This window comes from Hemicordylus capensis, chromosome 3 (assembly GCF_027244095.1).
Source record: "Hemicordylus capensis ecotype Gifberg chromosome 3, rHemCap1.1.pri, whole genome shotgun sequence".
NCBI classification, from domain to species: domain Eukaryota; kingdom Metazoa; phylum Chordata; class Lepidosauria; order Squamata; family Cordylidae; genus Hemicordylus; species Hemicordylus capensis.
In genome coordinates this window covers 291010967-291030083 of record NC_069659.1, presented here as the reverse complement: position 1 = coordinate 291030083, position 19117 = coordinate 291010967, and the positions used below count along the sequence as shown (strand labels likewise).

At 45.3% G+C, this 19117-nt stretch overlaps 1 protein-coding gene across 9 annotated transcripts in view; it reads right to left on the bottom strand.

The window, feature by feature from the left end:
- Positions 1–1511: 1511 nt before the first annotated feature.
- IWS1 (interacts with SUPT6H, CTD assembly factor 1) overlaps positions 1512–19117 on the bottom strand; it is a 38233-nt gene continuing 20627 nt past the window's right edge. For 7 of the 9 annotated variants that reach the window (XM_053306272.1, XM_053306273.1, XM_053306276.1 and 4 more), the window contains 6 exons: positions 11147–11276; positions 10496–10613; positions 9378–9489; positions 8987–9043; positions 8745–8856; positions 1512–1912 (listed from right to left, as the gene is read on the bottom strand). In XM_053306272.1, coding sequence (XP_053162247.1) covers positions 1781–1912; positions 8745–8856; positions 8987–9043; positions 9378–9489; positions 10496–10613; positions 11147–11276 — 661 coding nt within the window. In that variant the 3' untranslated portion in view covers positions 1512–1780. Of the gene's footprint in view, positions 1913–8033; positions 8186–8744; positions 8857–8986; positions 9044–9377; positions 9490–10495; positions 10614–11146; positions 11277–19117 lie in introns of all 9 variants that reach the window. The other 2 variants (XM_053306274.1, XM_053306281.1) reach the window with 1 other exon arrangement.

Sequence of the window (19117 nt, the reverse complement as noted above, 5' to 3'; positions counted from 1 at the left end):
AGTAGTATGTTCCTAGAGCACTATGGACAACCAAGTAATTCCCAGACGTTTTTCCAATCAAAATAACTTTGAGGGCTTTCTTATAACTTCAAAGAACTGTCTAAGCATATCTATACTATAGTAGACACTAATCATTTGCCTTAATATGATTAAGCATTTATGGTTTGTATTGTCTCACCTATAAGACAAAGAGATTATTGAATGCTTGTTGATAGCCCCAGAGATCTTATTTTTGTATGCTGGACCATGAGGTAAAATATAGGTTCACTTAAGTTCTACTGAAATCAACTGAACTCAAGTGCAACTTATTGCAATTGCGGTGAGGAACACAGGTTCTTCCCACAGCAAACAAATAACATTGGGAAATCATACACAAATCTTGAAACATGCTTAAGCTCTATAGGACTTAAACAGGTACGGTCAGTGGATTAACATGTTGATTTATTGAGACTGATACACATTCCACTTTTAACCCCACCTCTCCCGCAGTCTCTAAAATGAGATGTACTTGCACGTGATTTGAAAAGCACCTAGGTTTGCAAGGCATCAGAGGTTACTTTACTTCCACCAACAGTACCAAAAGAAAATTAGACTGAAGAAGTCTCTAAATATTAGCTGACAAGATGAGGAAAATTACTCAAAGTAGTCCCAATGAAGTTGTTTAATTTTCCTCATCACATAGGCCATCATCCTTATTGCCATTAGATTAGTAATCTAATCTATCTATATATAAAGCCTTAGGTTGTTCCTGGCAAGCACTTCCCACACAGCACTAAGTGCATGTGTGGTGAGAGAGCTGGGGCAGCATGATGGCGGCAACTGTAGGGGTGGCCAGGGAACCAGAAGAGCCCGACGGGGCAGCCGAAGAGGAGGAGGAGGAGGAGCAGCAGCAGCAGCAGGAGGGCGGGGGAGGGAGGCAGGCCCAAGATGAAGGTGGCACAGGGAGGGAACACTCAGTGGTGGCTGGGGGGGCCAGAGGAACCCGACAGGGCAGCTGTCACCACCGCCAGAGACAAGGAGGAGCAGGAGGGCGGCAGCGGCAGGCACAAGGAGGAGGCAGTGTATCGAAGGAAAGTAGTGCTGCTGCCGCCATGCTGGAGGGAGGGGAGGTCTCTGGGGTGAGGGGGCGGTGGTGGTGGTGGTGGTGGTGTGTGTGTGTGGAGAGCAATTAGCATGCATATGCCCTGTGCCGGTCAAGCTAGTTCGTATATATTAACACTGAACAGATGTGCACACACAATGTATTCACAAATTCTATTAATTTTCAGCATTCTGTATGTGGTCCTGAACAGTGTTCCCTCTAAGTTGTGCGCACGCTCACAAGTTTTTTGATGTCTGCTCAGTTAATTTTAGATCCTGCTCAGGTTGAATCAGGAAGGCCCCGCTCTGAAAGTATGTGCGCACTGCCTTGATATTGCCACCCAGAACAAAACTCATTGCGCACACAGGTGAAAAAAATGAAGAGAACTTTTTAAACACATGTTCATCTCACCAAGCACCACACAGTCTCACACATCAGAAAGAGATTTTAATGTCTGAGGTCTGTAGCAATACAAGGTTTCATCTGTACAAAGGACACACGAGATCAAAGTTAAATACAATCATAATGAACGTCCCAGGGTTCACAGCCCTCAGCCAACGTGTATTACTACCCTTTGAACCAACATTTTGAAGAGACACTTAAAAAAACCCAAAGTTTGTTTTTTAAAAATATAGACATCTTCACAGAGTCTATAGGTGTACTTCTTACAGCAGAATTCCAAAGAGATGGTGGGCAAGGTCACAAAGGCATTTTATTGCCTTCAATGCTGATTTTGACAGCATGGGACGTTCTGCTTTTTTTCCTGATGTCTGTGAACTTCCGCATTTGTTTGTCCAGTCGACTGACTCCTTTCTTAGAGCTTGCCTGGAACTTGAAATAAAATTTAGGATTACTATTTGAAAAAGGGCAGAAATTACAAATTACTATTTATTTATTTTTTTAAAGGAAAGACAAACCATGCAGGTTAAACTCTTTTAGTAGCTGCTATCCTTCAGTAAAGAAGCTGGTAAAGCCACAGAACAGCATATTTTCAAATAAGACTACAATATGTGTATACACTTATACAAATACACAAATGAAAGTGTTTCTATCAGGAAAGTGAATATGACAATTTTATTCTCCACACACTGGAAGAGCAAAGAGCGTAGAGTTCTTGTAATATGGACTTAACAATCTAGCACTAGCTTTGTTAAGTTATGCAGTTGACAGTGGCAGGCGGGTGACGAAACTGAATACAGTACACCCATTTATTACAAAGTGTGGACTTGTACACCAAACCCACAAGTCATTGTAGTGAGCAGAGAGGGAAAGCCCACAGAAACACTGGCTGCGTAGAAGATGGTGGCTTACTTAGGCAATCAAGGAACACTGATTAACAATAAATAAATAAATTTGCCCAAACTGCAGGTTGGCCATTGTGCCAGCAAGACCTCAAACAGTGCCATAGGAGCAACATGCATAATTGAGTGAGGGGAAACAACTTATATTACCTTACCAAATGAGACTATTGATTCACCTAGCTCAGTCTTGTCTACCATGACTAGCAGCAGCTCCTCAAGGCCTTAAGTAGAGTTTTGCCCAGTGCCTGCTATCCAAGACCTTTTAAAGTCAAGATGCCAACAATGTGCTCTACCACTGAGTTATGCACCCCTATACTGCTTTCTCTCCCTACCCTTTCAAGTGCTCCAACCTACAGGAACGTTAATAATGGAACATGACTTTTTAAAAAGTCACAAAACAGCATGGGCCACCTGTCTATGTGCGCCTCACAACTGATCACCAATCATAGCACAGGCAATATCCAGCAAATGCCAACAACACTCATGCAAACATGATTCCATACAATGATTGCAAAAGCAAGGGTTATGTAATCTGGGGAAGGACTGCACTTTGGAGAAACACAAAATATTGGGCTGGATTCAGAACTGAGCAAGTGGAAGTCTGCTCATGACCCAAGCTTTACCTTTACCTCCTCCCAGCAGCCCTCCCCATCCATGTCCTCCAAAGAGTCCCTCTTCAGAGTTGCAACACTGGCTGGCTGGGATTGGGCATGAGGGGCTGCAATGGGAGGGAGGAACTGCTCCAAACCAGAGCTAATAGAAGGTAGCTCTGCTCAGTGTTCAGCAACTTCCCCCGTTCCCTTTCACCCCATTCCACCCAGTGCCTTGAACCTAGGGGAGACATTAAGAGGGATGCAGGGGCCTGCTGTGGCAAAGGGGCTTTCACACCCCTCCTTCCACAAGTGGGACTTCTATTTGTAAAACTCTGGATCCAACCCACTGTGCCTTTTGAATACTCATGAATCACAACTGCCAACATCCAGGACTAGTTTTCAGTCTTTGAATTTTCATTCCCACAAATGGAAGGGGTGTTGCGCTAGCAGAAGAGATTCTTTTACTAGCACAATGTCCCTTCTATTTGCAAAAGTGACATTCCACTGATGGAACATTAGTTTGGACATCATCCAATATCCTTAAAATCAAAGTACTATCTCGAAGGAAGATGTCTTGTTCTCCTGCAGTTATTGGGGGAAAACCAAACACGAAACAAAAACCACCAACAGCCTTGCATTTAAATTCCTCAATTGTTCGGATTAACTCCTGTTGCAAGCCTAAAATGGATTATGATGCCAATGAAGATCCATGAAGAGGCACGATACAGACTCTCTGTACAGAAACAGCACACAGGACAAAACAGAAAAGCCAATTATCAGATCCAGTACTTCCCATCAAAATTATTCTAAATACAGGCAAACAAGATAAAGAACAAGACTGTTGCTTGCTTCTGGAAAAGATGCATTCTGACAAGAAATTTCTGCTTAGGTGGGAGATGGCCAAGTGGGGTTGTTCTTCAGTGTGTTGGTAGGGACAGAACTGTTGTATCTACTTTTGCAATTTAAAAAACCACCATAAAAGGGGATTTAAATATCTCCTCCTCTTTAACATCTCCTACAAGTTTCAGTTTTGGTCTCCCTGAAAAAAGATAAAATATTTTCAACGAATTAACAATCTTAAGGCTAGAGCCAACAGGAAAGTACTAGGCAGAAAGGTGGCTAACGTTTGCTGCTAAGTATGAATCCAAGAAGTCAATTACTCAGAAAAAATAAAATACTAAGGGCCAAACTACAAGTTCCATGTAGTCCTGTGATTGTTTTTCCAATCAGAATCCCCATATATTTTCCATTGACGGGAAAGCATCTTTGGAGGGAGTGACTGAGCAAACAGCTAGCAAAGAAAAGGTCAAACAGCTCCCATCGGTTCCCTGCTCACTCTAAATTCACCAGCAGCTGCTCTGCACTTAAAGAAAATAATACTCAGCAGGAAAAAGGACCTGGGAACGACATGCAAGGACTTGGATCCAAAGTTGCTTCTGCTCATGGAATGGCTGTTTCCAATCTAGCAGAAGAGTGTTGAGCAAGAAAGGTTGCCCCAACAGGAGAGGCTTGCTTAGGCAGAACTCTGCAGCTCTTTTCATCTACAGTAGAGTTTATATGCTCTGTGTAGCTTTTATCTTACTTATTCACTGCGTTTCTTCTACTGCAATGCAACCTCAGACACACTGTGGTGATACGCTTGCAGAAGAGTGCACAGAGCAGCACTAATGTACTTTGCTCATGGTCTCATGGATCCAAGTCATGTTGTAGTTTCGCTCTAACTGGAATTGGTGTAGGCAGGTGTTTTGCAAGTTTTAAATGGATGCTTTTAAACAAGAGAAGGTAGAACATACCGAGTGGTTGTAGATTTACTTTCGGTATTTCCCCTCATTGCTCTCCCACATCATTCAAGTTATACCTTGGTCTCAGAGGGATTGTTCCCTAACAGTGTTCCCTTTAACAGGGATTTCCAGATGTTGACTACAATTCCCATCATCCCCACCTGCAATGATCTTTGGCTGGAGATTAGTGGGTAGTCAACGGCATCTGGAAATCCCTGCTAAAGGAAACACTGTTCCCTACTCTCTTTTAGTATTTTTAATGGCAAGACAAAACAAGGGATGGTTTTAAACGGATTATGTTTACAAACATGAATTCATCTTAGGAACATAGGAAGCTGCCATATACTGAGTCAGACCACTGGTCTATCTAGCTCAGTATTGTCTTCACAGACTGGCAGCGGCTTCTCCAAGGTTGCAGGCAGGAATCTCTCTCAGCCCTAGCTTGGAGACGCCAGGGAGGGAACTTGAAACCTTCTGCTCTTCCCAGAGTGGCTTCATCCCCTGAGGGGAATATCTTGCAGTGCTCACACATCAAGTCTCCCATTCAGATGCAACCAGGGCAGACCCTGCTTAGCTATGGGGACAAGTCATGCTTGCTAGCACAAGGCCAGCTCTCCTCTCCCTAACAACACAATCTTAAATTGTGTTGTTTGGCAGAAACATGTAAAACTACAGTGGAGGGTGGGGGAGTTCTTTTGAATACATGTAGAGTTCTTTCCTTTCACTACTCAGTAACCATAACTAGCCCTGAACACATTTGAGATTAAGGAGAGTTCCATGTTCAATGAACCCCAGCATCTCTTGTTTTAGAATTATAATGCAAACTCACCTTTACTCAGCTAGAACAACGTTGCCCTCCTATGGTCAAAGTCTCAACATCTTCCAAGTATTTTTTGTAACTAGCTATAGCAGTTACCCCTGCTAACTGAGCAAAGAGGCACCTTTTTAACGTGGTGATTCTCTTTATTTAGCAGGAGGAGAACTGCTGGGCCTATCCACCCCCCAGCACAGATCCCCTCTGGTGACTGTTGCTGGTGTCTATGGTTTTTTTTTTTTAAAGATTGTGAGCCCTTTGGGGGACAGGGATCCATCTACTTTATTATTTCTCTATGTAATCCACTTTTGAAACTGGTGTTGAAAAGTGGTATATAAATATTCGTTGTTGTTAGTGTTGTATATTATTTATTTCTGTAGCACATCTTAGTATATTAAGTGCTTTTCTTTACAATTACCCTACCTAGCAAATACATATGAACCATGAGGAGTCAGATCACTGGCCCGTCTAGCTGACTACTGTGAACAATGCCTGGAAACAGCTCTCCAGGATTTCAGACAAGGATCTTTCCCAGGCCTACCTGGTGATGCCAGGAACAGAACCTGGGAAGCATGAGCTATGGCTCCATCCATAAGGGAAGTGCCAGAATGACCCGCACAAGTGCAGTGGGGAACTCTGGGGAGCCTCCCGATGCCGGGAGACTTGTTGTAGCACCCCAGCTGGGAGGCTACTCATGAGTCACTGCAGCGCGGAGTCATGCTGCGGCAACACACAATCAGACAAATGGGGTTAGCAGAGCGTGCACTCCGCAAACCTTGTTTGGGGAGGTGTGGGGGATTTAAGCAGGCTTGCCACCAGGAGCTGCACAGCTTCCCAGAAACGGGAGAAATTGAGCTAGAGTTCCCTAGCCCAATTCTTGCTGAATAAATCAAGAATAGCCTCAGTGAATTTTAAATTTAACCCCACAAAACTGTTACAGTTCTGAGAGGATTGCTTTCCCAGAAATTAGCTGCCCCTATATATTAAATATCAGCTGCGGTGGCGCAGCAGGGAAGCAGCTTGCCTAGGGAGCAAGAGGCTGTGAGTTCGAATCCCCACCGGTGTGCTTCCTAAACTGTGTCTAGTAAGTATATATTTGTAGTCACCTATATCGGGCAACAGCGATATAGGAGGGTGCTGGAGGCAGATGCTCACTTCAGTGACAACGGCAAAAGGCATCATCTCACACTGTGCGCGAGGAAGGCAATGGTAAACCACTCCTGTATTCTACCAAGAAAACCACATGGCTCTGTGGTTGCCAGAAGCCAACACCAACTCAACAGCAGAGTATTTCCTATATGTGGGTCCTAAGATGATCAGCCAGAAAGCTACATTTTTTCAGAAGTAATGTTTCCTCAATTTATTTGCATTCCTTAGAACAGTGACATTGATGTAAGTTAATCATTTAAGCTGTTGAATCCTGAAGTAGTCCAGTCTAAAACACTGTGTGTATACTTGTACCTCAACTTGTAGGAGAGGAAAACGTTGAGATGTGTCACACGTGTGCTCCTCCAGGGAGTCCATCAGAGCAACACACTTGGGATTATTTCATTTCACCCTCATGACGAGGTATTTCACATGACCTTGATGGGGAGGGAGGGTGAGCCCCACCAGCCTCCCCTCCACCGCACACCCACACAAGCAGCGGCACGGCAAAGCAAGGACTTCCCCCTTCCAGGATGCCCTGGGGCACAAGTGTGGTGGCTGCTCCCGTTAGAGAGGGTTTAAAAGTGGGGCTTGGCATGAGGTCCTGAGTGCACTGAAACATGAACATATGAAGCTGCTTTACACCATGTCAGACCATTGGCCCAATTAGCTCAGTACTGTCTACAATGATAGGCATGGTCTCTCCAGCGGTTCAGACAGAAGTCTTTTCCCAGCCCTATCTCAAACTATTAGGGATTGAACCTGGGACTTTCTGCATACAAAGCACATACTCTAACCATGAATTATTGTCTCATCCCCAGACTTCATTTTAAAAGACAAGTAATAACCTCTCTTTTACTTCATACCTTGCACACACAATCACATCTACCCAGGTTTTTGATCTACCTTGCTTTCGCACAACTGAAAATAGGGAGCACAAACAGCTCCCAAACCCAGGAAGAACACAGTTTCTGATTGTGTGAATGACCGTATTCCTTGATGAAGAACACCTTAAGTTGAAATGTGCCAGAACTTAATACCTTTTGAGCAATTTTTTGAGACCCACTCACTGAACCCGGGGGACAGGGGTTAACTTTGGCAATGTGGGTTGACCCTTTTGGCTCACCCTGCAAGGTTGAACATGAAGTTGATGAAACTTGGAATACCAGATTCATGTTTTTGCTTTGTCAGTTACGGTGCCATGAGGAAAGAATTTCCTAAGTGAGAGTTACGGGAGCCATGCTGCTCTGAATGCGTACACTGCCAACAGCTAAAACACATGCACTGTTCACACTCCTTTGAAGATATCTCTCAGACCTGGGGCAAGCAGAATTACAAGGCTATAAGGGCATCCTGTTGCCTTCAATGCTGAACTTGACAGCCCGATGCACTTTGCTAAGTCGTTTCTGTTCAGCAAACCGCCTCTTGTGTTTTTCCAATCGACTAATACCTTTCTTAACAGTCCCAGGCTAGAAACAACATCTCAGTTAATTAAAGGAAGGACAATTGATAAGACTTTACAAATACAAAATATGAATTTAACTCAAAGAGTATGAATAGGTCTTATCTCGTGCCATAATGCTATTATACACTGGAGTATGGGGAGCAGGAATGAGACCAATTGGCTTCATAAAGCTCAGAGTATCAGGAAAAAGAGGAAAATAGAAAAAAATATTGTGAAACGCAGTAAAGAGTATTATCAAGAAAGATCTCTCTCCCAGTTCATTTCCAAAGTCACTCATAATCAGAGCATCAATATAAAAACTGCTGATCCTTGTTGCTACCAATCATGGATTTTCAACTCTTCCCAATGATGTTTTAAGACAGACTATTTTGGCTTTTCAGACTGTGCCCTTGGGCAGGATAATGACCTCTTGAGGATCATGCAATGCACAGATTAATACAGCATGATGATGCCTCAAATACAGCAGGAAGGAGAAGCTCAACAGATTTCCATTGTATCTAACTGGAACTGCTCTGAGCTCAGTGCTGCAAAATAAACCCCTTTCCTTTTTATCAGTCACTTACCCTGGAAGTTTCCATTTCCACATTCCATTTTGGTCTGACCACATAATCCTTGTTGGAGGGCATTGGAACTCTTGCACGAGCACAAAATCCTGGATCTCCAGGCCTAAGAGCTCTGAAAAAATAGGACAAGCATGTTACTAAACAACTCATCTTTCAAAGAACAAAAAAAAAAAATCACACAAACTAGAGAACCAAAGTTTGGAAACTTCAAAATGATACATTAAAAAAGAAAGAAAACTTACTTCTCCTCGCCTGTTAACACCTTCTCCAAGTCCCTGCGGGGCGTCTGACCACCAGAACTGTAAAGACAGAGCAGAGACTCTGAACTGTAGGAAAATGCTCATCGTCATCATCCCATAAAGTCAAAAGATTTGCCAAAAAATGCCCACTGACGTTTCTTTGTAGCAGCACCCACAACCATCATGTTAAAGCAGGCAGATATAGTCATCCCAAAGCATAAAAGATACTGCCAGCTGTAGAAAAGGAAAAGGACACAATACAGACAAAAACCACATTTGGACCATAAATGGGATTTGGACAGAATCAAGACTCCCTAGAAGTGAAAGTGCAGCTTCAAACAGCTGTTTAACTTTTGGGGTGAAAGTATAAAAGGCATTACACACAGACTCTTACCTGCTCAGCCGCCTTCTCTGCGGCATCTGTTCGAGATCCCTCTGTTCTCTTTCTTCTCTTGTCATTCCCTTGTAGTTTGATGTTAGACCAAAAATAGGCCGAGACCACTCATCTGTGATTGTATTTTGGTAATTTAAAATAAAGGAAAAAGAGATAGTGATGTACAAACAACAGCACAAGAGAGATGCACACTGCAATGGGAAGAAGCTCCTCCTGCCCAACAAGTAACTTTCCTCAGGCACCTGCTTGCATTGCTCCAGGTTTAATACAGTCAATTCAAAATGTAGCACAGGATAGGCCAAACAGAAGAATCCTGGCTTCCGTTTTAAAATTGTTTCTAGCCCTCATGACAATGGGGCCAAGTTTGAAAAGGCGGTGAATATGTATCCGCTCTATCTTCAATTTAGTGTCCACCACATTCATGAAAATATGTATATGCGAAGGTGTTTTTCACCGCTTAAATGGGCATGAGCAAATGACCCAAGACCCTTTTGTTTCACAATAGTTCTGATTTACTGCCTAAAATGTACCCCAAAGAAATGTAATCTCGTGGGGCGGAGGCTATGCTTGTGCTACACTTTAAATGGGCTCTGTTAAACATTAAGAAAAACAAGTGCCTAAGCGCTCGCTCACTCGCTCTCTCTCTCTCATATATCTGGAGATAGGATATAATTAGCAAATGTCATCAGCTGATCTACGGAAAATTAGGCAAAGGTTAGGCAATGCCTAATTTGCCCTTTTAATTTCAATGGGACTACTTTGAGTAATTTTTTGTCATCATCAGCCGCCAACAGTGGAATAGACACATTTTTAAAATAAACACTCTGGCATTGTAACAAAATCAGATTCAGTTGCTATCAAGTTCAGCTCACTCACAACAGTATTGTAGCTTAAATATACGATGAAGAAGAAATTAAAGATAAGGGTATGTTAAGAATTCTGCTTTTCTCTCCCCTGCTCCCACCCCACACACAACCCTCACCATATATATCACCCAAAGCAGTAAAGTTGCAGATTCTTGCATCATAAATACACCTTAAATGAGAAGGAAATGCTGATACCAATTGTAAATGCTCAAGAGGGGCACAGTGCTCATGCAAAAGCCAAGGTGTACTTACTAATTAGTTTCCCTGCCATGTCCTTGTTGGGCCGTGATTCCTTTGGGTGTTTGTAGAGATACATCACTGCTCGCCCAATCCCACTGTGCTTTAAAGTCTCTTGGCTCACACTAGGCAACTGAAAACACAACATACACACGGATAACTATTACCTCCTAAGATCCCACAACTGTTTGTATTTTCTAGGTTAAAAGAACTCTCAGCAAGGTAGATTTAAATACAAAGGAAGCATTCTTTGTAGTTAAAACAATTTACCCAGATTTGCTGTGAAATCTCAACCCCAGGCCCTTAAAATGGAAGCAGATGGACACCTGTTGGGCATATTTTAGGCCAAGAGATTTTTGCTTTTACATGGTTCAGTTCTTTAAAAGTACCCATTAAATTTGTAAGGAAACATTCCTTTTTAGACCAATATCCAGAGTGCATTTTCAATAACCGAGAGAGGGAAACTCAACCATTTAAGATAGCAATAAGTCTATGGACACTGATTGCTACATTGGCAGCACAATCCCTCCTACTCATTAATACATGTGCTATCTTCCTCCTATGGAAATACTCATTTCTACTTTTTCAGAGGCTTATCACAAAGGCACAGGCACAGTCTATTAAATACGCAACACTGGCTTTACAAGCGAGGCATAAGATGCTAACCTCTTGAAGAATCTTCAGAAGCTCTTCTCGAATTTTCAGTGCTGGAAGACTCCGGTCTGGTAGTGGAGAAAGCCATTCTTTGATAGCTGACATTACACCACTGTCAATGAATGTCTCCTTCAAGTCCTGCCTAGAAATGTGGAGTGTGAAAACCGTCAGCATCTCAGAATCAGGAGTGCCTTTTATCAGTTTGTCAAATCCTTGAGAACATCGCTCCCTTATTCCCATTCCGTCGTCAGTTTGAATTATCCATTTTTGAAGAAGGAAGTCTCATAGAAGCAGGAAGTAGAGTAGGATACCATCTTGCACATCCCTGCCACCTCTGTCCATATCCAAGAGAGTCTCTGATTTTTCCTTCCAGCTACACCAGCATCACATGACACCCTGGAGGGTCTCCCACCCTTCAGGGGCAGCTTTCCAGAGAACAAAAGTTGATGTAGTAGGATTGGAGGGTCTGAAAAATCCCAGTGCACACACGGAGCTTTGGATCCCAACGATTACCCTGCACTGTTTGCCCTGGAACCATACATGCTTACAGCCAGGGAGTCAAAGATTGAGATAGATGGGAAGCTCTTTCCATCCTCCTTGCATGGGGGTAGTTAATAAATAATATGAACAGATTCGCAGTTGCTCCAAACTAAACATTCTGAAGACTAGTATATTTCTCATCAGTTATCAAAATTCATTTATTTTTCTTGAAATGTCGCCAAACTGACCTTCAAATTAGCTTCAAGTGTAAATTCAGTGACAATGCTACTCCAAACCAAGACTGCAATCCTATGCACACTTGGGAGTAAGTTCCATTGAAGTAAATGGATTTACTTCTGAGTAGACATGCATAGGATTGAACTATAAGTGAATTTAATAAAAAAAAAACAGGTTGCTCACCTGTAACAGATGATCTGGAGGTGATCCGTTGTATTCATAAAGAATGGGTTCTGCGCCTGCGCAGGGACCTCGCGGACCGATTGACTAGCTCCTCGCGACGCCACCAACCGCCCTGCACGTGATCGTGCCTTCGTCAAAACAGGCAGTTGGGGCGTGTCTTCCTCAGTTTCTTTGGACCGCCAGTACAATTGTTCACACTGACGATCCCTTTCAATTCCTCAACGTTCTATCTTGATGACGTGGGGAGGCTGGGTGGGTATTATGAATACAACGGATCACCTCCAGATCATCTGTTACAGGTGAGCAACCTGTTTATCTGGATAGTGATCCGTTGCATTCATAAAGAATGGGTGACTAGCCAGCTTCCCGCTTATGGCGGTGGGTCATCAAGGTAGCACTCTTTTCAGGACACTCCGACCAAACTCCGCGTCCTTTGTCTGCCTAATGTCCAATGCGTAATGCTTGACAAACGGGTGTCCTGACAGCCATGTGGCTGCCTTACAAATCTCCTGCATTGGCACTCCTGCCAAATTTGCAGCCGACACTGCATAAGCTCTTGTTGAATGCGCCCTAATAGAACCAGGCGGCGTGATCCCTTGAGAACTATATGCCAGCCTTATTGCCTTTACAATCCATTGCGAAAGACGTTGGCGCGTGACCGACGAGCCCTTCGCTTTCCCACGAAACAGCACAAACAACTTATTAGTCTTCCGAATTGGTCCCGTAGCTTTCATATAATGTAACAGGGCCCTTCTGACATCTAGTGCATGCATTCTCTTTTCTAACTGCGTTTGTGGGTCTCTGAAGAATGCTGGTAACACAATATCTTCGTTTATATGAAAATCTGTGACTACCTTGGGTCTGAATTTCGGATCCAGGCGTAGTACCAACTTTTGTGGATAAAATTGGGTAAACGGCCGATCAGCCCGCATCGCAGCCAGCTCACTTACTCTACGTGCAGACGTCACAGCCACCAGAAACACTGTCTTCAACGTCAGTGTTTTCAGCGCAGCAGTCCCCAAGGGCTCAAATGGCGCTGCAGTCAATGCATTCAGAACTAGTGTCAAGTCCCACTGTCGTACAGGACGTCGAACCGGAGGGTACAGGTTATTCACTCCTTTCAGAAATTTCTTACTATCTGGATGCGAAAACACCGTGGTAGTCCCCCAACCTTTATGTTCCGCTGATATTGCTGCTAGGTGTACACGGAGAGACGAGTTCGCCAAGCCCGTCATTTTCAAGGTGGTCATATACAGTAGTACTTGTTTGACCGATGCACTCCTAGGGAAGAACCCCTTCTCTTTCGCATAGATCCGGAACCTCATCCATTTACTCTTGTAATTTCGTCTGGTGGAAAGTTTCCTACAATTAAGTAGGATTTTATTCATCAGTCTATGTGCCACGCCGTCAGCCGCAGCGTGTGGAGTTGTGGGTGCAATATCATCCCCTCTTCCCGACTTAGCAAGTCCGGGTAATCTGGAAACCGATGATACTGTCCTCGCGAAAGTTTCAGTAGTAGTGCGAACCATGGCTGTCTGGGCCACCAAGGTGCTATCAGAATCCCCCTTGTCCCGTCTCGGATGATCTGTGCTAAAACCCTCGAAATAAGTGGTTGTGGGGGAAATAGATAATACGGACCCCTTGTCCAGAGAAGCTGGAACGCGTCGCCCAGCGAGTTCTCTCCATGCCCTGCACGAGAGCAATAGCTCTGACATTTTTTGTTCACAGCAGTGGCAAACAAATCTATTCTCGGCAGGCCCCATTTCTTGAATAACGGCTGAATGTAACACTCCCCCAGCTCCCACTCGTGCTGCTGGTTCAGCTGAGGTGACCTGCTCAGTTTGTCTGCCTGGACATTGTCCACCCCCTTGATATGCAATGCCACGGGGAATATGGAATGTGCAATACACCACGTCCATAGACGCTGGCTTAGATGACACAGGGACCGGGACACCGTCCCCCCCTGCTTGTTCAGATAAGCTACGGCGGTTGTATTGTCCAGGTTCACTTGCACAGTTTTTCCCTGCAAGCGTGGTCTGAAAGCCTTCAATGCCAAAAACACCGCCAGAAGCTCCAGATAATTTATATGCTTCTCTCTTTGTCCCGGAGTCCACCGGCCCTGAACCTGACAATGGCAACAGTGTGCCCCCCAACCCCATAAGGAAGCATCTGTTGTCACCCAACAGGATGGCGTCCGGGGCTGGAACAGCACCCCTGACATTAGATTGCTGCGTTGGACCCACCATTGCAGAGATTTCCGTACATGGACCGGGATGAGCAACGTCTTTCTCTGGTCGTCCACATTCGGTTGAAAATTGTGCAGGTACCACAACTGAAGCACGCGCATGTTCAGGCGGGTACAAGCTACAGTAGAGTTGCAGGATGCCATCAGTCCTAGAAGCCTCTGAATGGTTTCTGCTGGCTGCTGCGTCGACTTCTCAAACAGATGAACCAGACCCTTGATCTGTAGGTATCTTGACTCCGGCAGATAAGCTCTCTTGTCCACAAAATTCAGTATGGAGCCTATGAAGTCTACTTGTTTCTGCGGTTCCAATTTGGATTTTTTCCAATTTACATTGATCCCCAGCGTGTGAAGTAGGCGTAAGACAAAGCGAGTCTGAGAAAGTAACTCTTCTTTGTCTCTGTTCACCATAAGCCAGTCGTCTAGGTAAGGATACAGCCTCACCCCTCTTGTTCTTAAGAATGCCACCACCGCAGCCATCACCTTTGTAAACACACGCGGGGCAGTAGAGAGTCCGAAAGGCAAAACTGTGTATTGGTACGCTATATCGCCTACTGTGAATCGAAGGAATCTCCGGTGTCTCTCGCGGATCCCCACGTGAAAATAGGCGTCTTTCAGATCCAGGGTGATCGCCCACTCTTCCTCCATCAAGAGAGGCAGAATACCCTGTAAAGTGATCATTCTGAATTTTCTCGTATCGACATAGAAGTTTAGATCCCTCAAATCCATTATCGCTCTTACTCCCCCATCTTTTTTGGGGATTTGAAAATATCTGGAATAGAACCCCCTCAGTCTGTCCATCCACGGCACTTGCACTATCGCCTGTTTTTCCAGCAACACCTTCACTTCGTCCCGAAGCACTTGCGATGACTTGGTGTACTTCACACCCTGAAAAGGTGGCAAAGTTTTGAACTCTATCGCGTAGCCATAAGATATAATCTTTAGTACCCACTGATCTGATGTTATGTTGTGCCATGCGTTAGCATGGCGTGCCAATTTGATGGATACATTGGCTAACACGAGACCGGTGTTGGGAGTCCCGGGTACAGTTCTTGGTGTTGCCACGTGCAGTTGCAGTGGATGGACCCGCACTTCAAAGAGACTGCTTTGTCTGGTCCTTCGCAGACCTCTGACCCTTGGGCTTTTGATAATAGGGTCTACTCTTCTGATAAGGCCTGTTTTGCCTCCTGAAATCCCTTCTATCTTGTCTTCCTGAGTACCGATTTTGCTGTCTCCCGTAGGAACGACTTCGAGACTGTTGACTAGCAGAGGACGTGGATGCCATGAATGTTTTAGCTGTGAACTTCATCTTCTTCCACGATTCCATCGTGTCATCTGTCGAGTCTGCAAACAGTCCTTTCCCGTCAGAGGGTAAATATTCTATCTTATCCTTCATTTCCGGCTGCAAGTTCGTAGACCGAAGCCAAGCATGGCGCCGCAATGTAATAGCAGTAGCCATTGCCCTCGACTCCGTCTCCGCCAGATGCTTGTATGTGCTCAACAGCTGCCTGGTGACCACAGTAGACTTCTCATAGGTCTGCGCTAATGCCCTCTGCAGGTCCCCAGTGGACATAGAGGACGAGTCCTGGAAAAAAGTGTCCCATAAATGGTGGGCATAGCGCGTCATACACGCAGCATAATTTGCAATCTTCACTGCTAAACTTGAAGTGGAGTACACCCTACGCCCAAGGACATCAAGTTTTCTCCCCTCCTTATCAGCAGGAGTAGTGTGGCGCTGAGCGCCCCTTGATGATGCACACTCTACTACTAAGGAATTAGGGTCTGGATGCTTCACCAGGTATGTGTTATCGTCCTCTTGGACTCTATATAAACTTTCCAGTTTTCTCGAAGTGGCCGTCGAAGTCCTCAAAACTCCCCACGCTGATTGTGCGGCCTTTGAAATCGCCGGAATCATAGGCAAAGATACAGGGTGAGTAATTTTAGCCTTTGCCATCATATTATATACAGGATCTTTTAGATCCAATATCGGCAACTTAACTTCTAGGCCCAAAGCCTCTGCCATCTCACGTAGCTGCGCATGGTAAGCCTTGAGTTCTTCCGAGGGAGAGATCGAAGTCCCCGGAGCCACCTCCTCAGGTGGGTCTGGCTCCCTGGGCTCATGCAAACTACCCCCATCAGTGTCAGATAAGTACGAAGTGTCTGTATCACTGTTTCTGCTGCTTACAGCCTCATGGGCCGAAACACAACTAGCATTAGGAACAATGCCAGAACGCGCTGCTGACATCGCCTCCTGAGGATGTATAGTTTCTGGACGATTTGTCAATGCCGGTTCCCTTGGGGGTAACCTGGAAACCAATGTACGTTGCTGTGCAAGGGACTGTTGAGCCTTCCAAATCTTATACTCAGCATACTCTGGTGGGTAAATCACTTCAGGGTTGTGCCGGAAACCACAAGTATGGGTAATGCGGTTTACATCCAATGACGTTGCTGTAGATGCATCAGTTGAACGTGCCAGAACCGGCACCGGCCGAGGTAAATTCTGCTGCTCCATCACAGGAGTCATCAGTTGCCTAATTGGACTTGTGGCTGCTGATATAAGTTGTGCAGTCTCTTGAGGGTGAACAGGTGCTCTTAACGGAGAAGCGGACGGAGTCCTAGGAACCTCAGTTGCCGTCAGCTGATCCCCAGCAAAACCATGAAAAGTGGAGGCCGACGGTGTGCCTTCACTAGAGTCCAATAAAGCCAGCAATGAAGTCCTCGCCCTTGGTAATGCAGGCTGCTCTTCCATCCCGGTTTCACCAAAGTCCAAATAGTCCTCCGGTCGATAACCGCCTCTTGGCGTTGCCGGGGAATGAATCGGCGTCGGGGCCGGTGCTAAGTCAGTCGCAACTCGACGTTGAACCGCAGTCTGGAATGCACTCGGTGTCGAAGTACACTGTCCAGTTGCTGCAATCATCGCTTCTTGTGCCGCTGAGGTCGGCAAGTCCGGTACAGCCGGCATCGAGTCGAACACCGTTGTCGATACCGACGGTCCCGTCGACATCGACTGGGTCATTCTCGACACCATCAATGTCTTCTCCTTCTGCGGTACCGAAGCATGTGTCCTCCTCGACGCCGATCTCGACGTCGAAGGAGAGCCCTCTGATGACGAGGAACTCTGCAGCACCCAGGGCGACGGAGTGACCTTCAGAGTAGTATCCCACTCCTCCAAATCGCCTTGCAAACTTGTAGGCGAAGGAGTCTTACTATGGATCCGTGTTTTCTTGGATCTCTTTCTCGGCGGTGAGCATGTGCAATCCTCGTCAGTGGAGGAATAACGTGCTTTCTTATGTTTGCGACGCTTCTTCTTCTCCACACTACCCGGTGTCTTAAACTCCTGATCCACTGTGGCTTTAGACTGCGAAGAGGCAGAGTCCACAACAGGAGGAACTGCATCCGATGCCACAGCGCTCGACACCGACTTCGACGTCGAAGGCCCCGATACCGGCCTCGGTGTCGGGGGTCGAAGAGCGTCTTCATAAAGTGCCGCTCTCAATCGCAGCGCTCGATTTTTCAAAGTTTGTTTCGAAAAAGAGCAACAGATTTTGCAATTTCCCGGGTTGTGCTGCTCACCCAGACAAAGTAGACAGGCGTCATGCGTATCAGTAGTCGGCAATTTCGCTTTACAGTTAGTACAGCGTTTGAAAGTTGTTTTAACTGCCGCTTTAGACGCCATAGCACCCAAGCGCTACACGGCCAAGAATAATGTCCAAATCAATTAACTTGCGGGAAAATCCAAACGCGTAGTGGAAAAACAGTCCAAATCCAAAACCAAGCAATGATCCAATTCCGTTCCAGTCGTACCGTGAAAATCAATCAAGTATCCGAGGAGCAATCGTTCCGAGGTTTAGACGCAATGGCGGTCTAAACGAAACTGAGGAAGACACGCCCCAACTGCCTGTTTTGACGAAGGCACGATCACGTGCAGGGCGGTTGGTGGCATCGCAAGGAGCTAGTCAATCGGTCCGCGAGGTCCCTGCGCAGGCGCAGAACCCATTCTTTATGAATACAACGGATCACTATCCAGATCCTCTAGATATAAAAAGAAGGTATAAAGTCATCATAACACACATTCTAACAGACAAGGAAACGTTAGCCCTAGAAACATTAATATTTAATTTATCACAGTTTAAACAAGTGGATACGTCAGCGATGCAATGTGCATATTAACTCCAAACCCTCAACCAAAAGACCTTTTATTGAGCAAACAAAGAAAAACTAAAAGTTGGTAAACATACAAACACAAGACATTTCGGTGTGACACACCATCCTCAGTTAAGTAAAACAAATGAGCACAGATGAATACCTTGGTTCCCCAGCTGTTAAAGTCCTTAGAAGTGATAACACACAGTTCCCTTCCCTGACTGGCGGAGAGATAATGAGTGAGGGTGGGGTGGGGAGAGAGAAGGGAGAAACACCAGTCAGGGTACTGTGTGCTATCACGTCTAAGGAATTTAACAACTGGGGCGGAGGAAGTCCTCCATTACCCCATAATGCATTATGTGGGAAGCTGAGAGGCTTCCTGCAAACAATGATGCAGTTACCAGCTTCCTGTCTGCTCTTTAAGTGGCACTCTTTCTAAGGAAGCTGGCCTGCAGGAGCTGCACCACACAGCCCTAATTGCACACGTGATTAGAGGGAACACTGCCAAGAATCCCCAACTGTAATGAACACTCCTAGAATCCCCAGCTGCAATGGCTTTTGCTTGGGGATTATGGGAGTTGCAGTCAACAACATCTGGGAATCCCTGTTAGAGAGAACCTGCTGCCAAGGTAAGATGGGGCTTTGTTTGTTCCTTAAACCTGGGTTAAGGGGTGGGTTACAGCACAGTGGGGAAATGA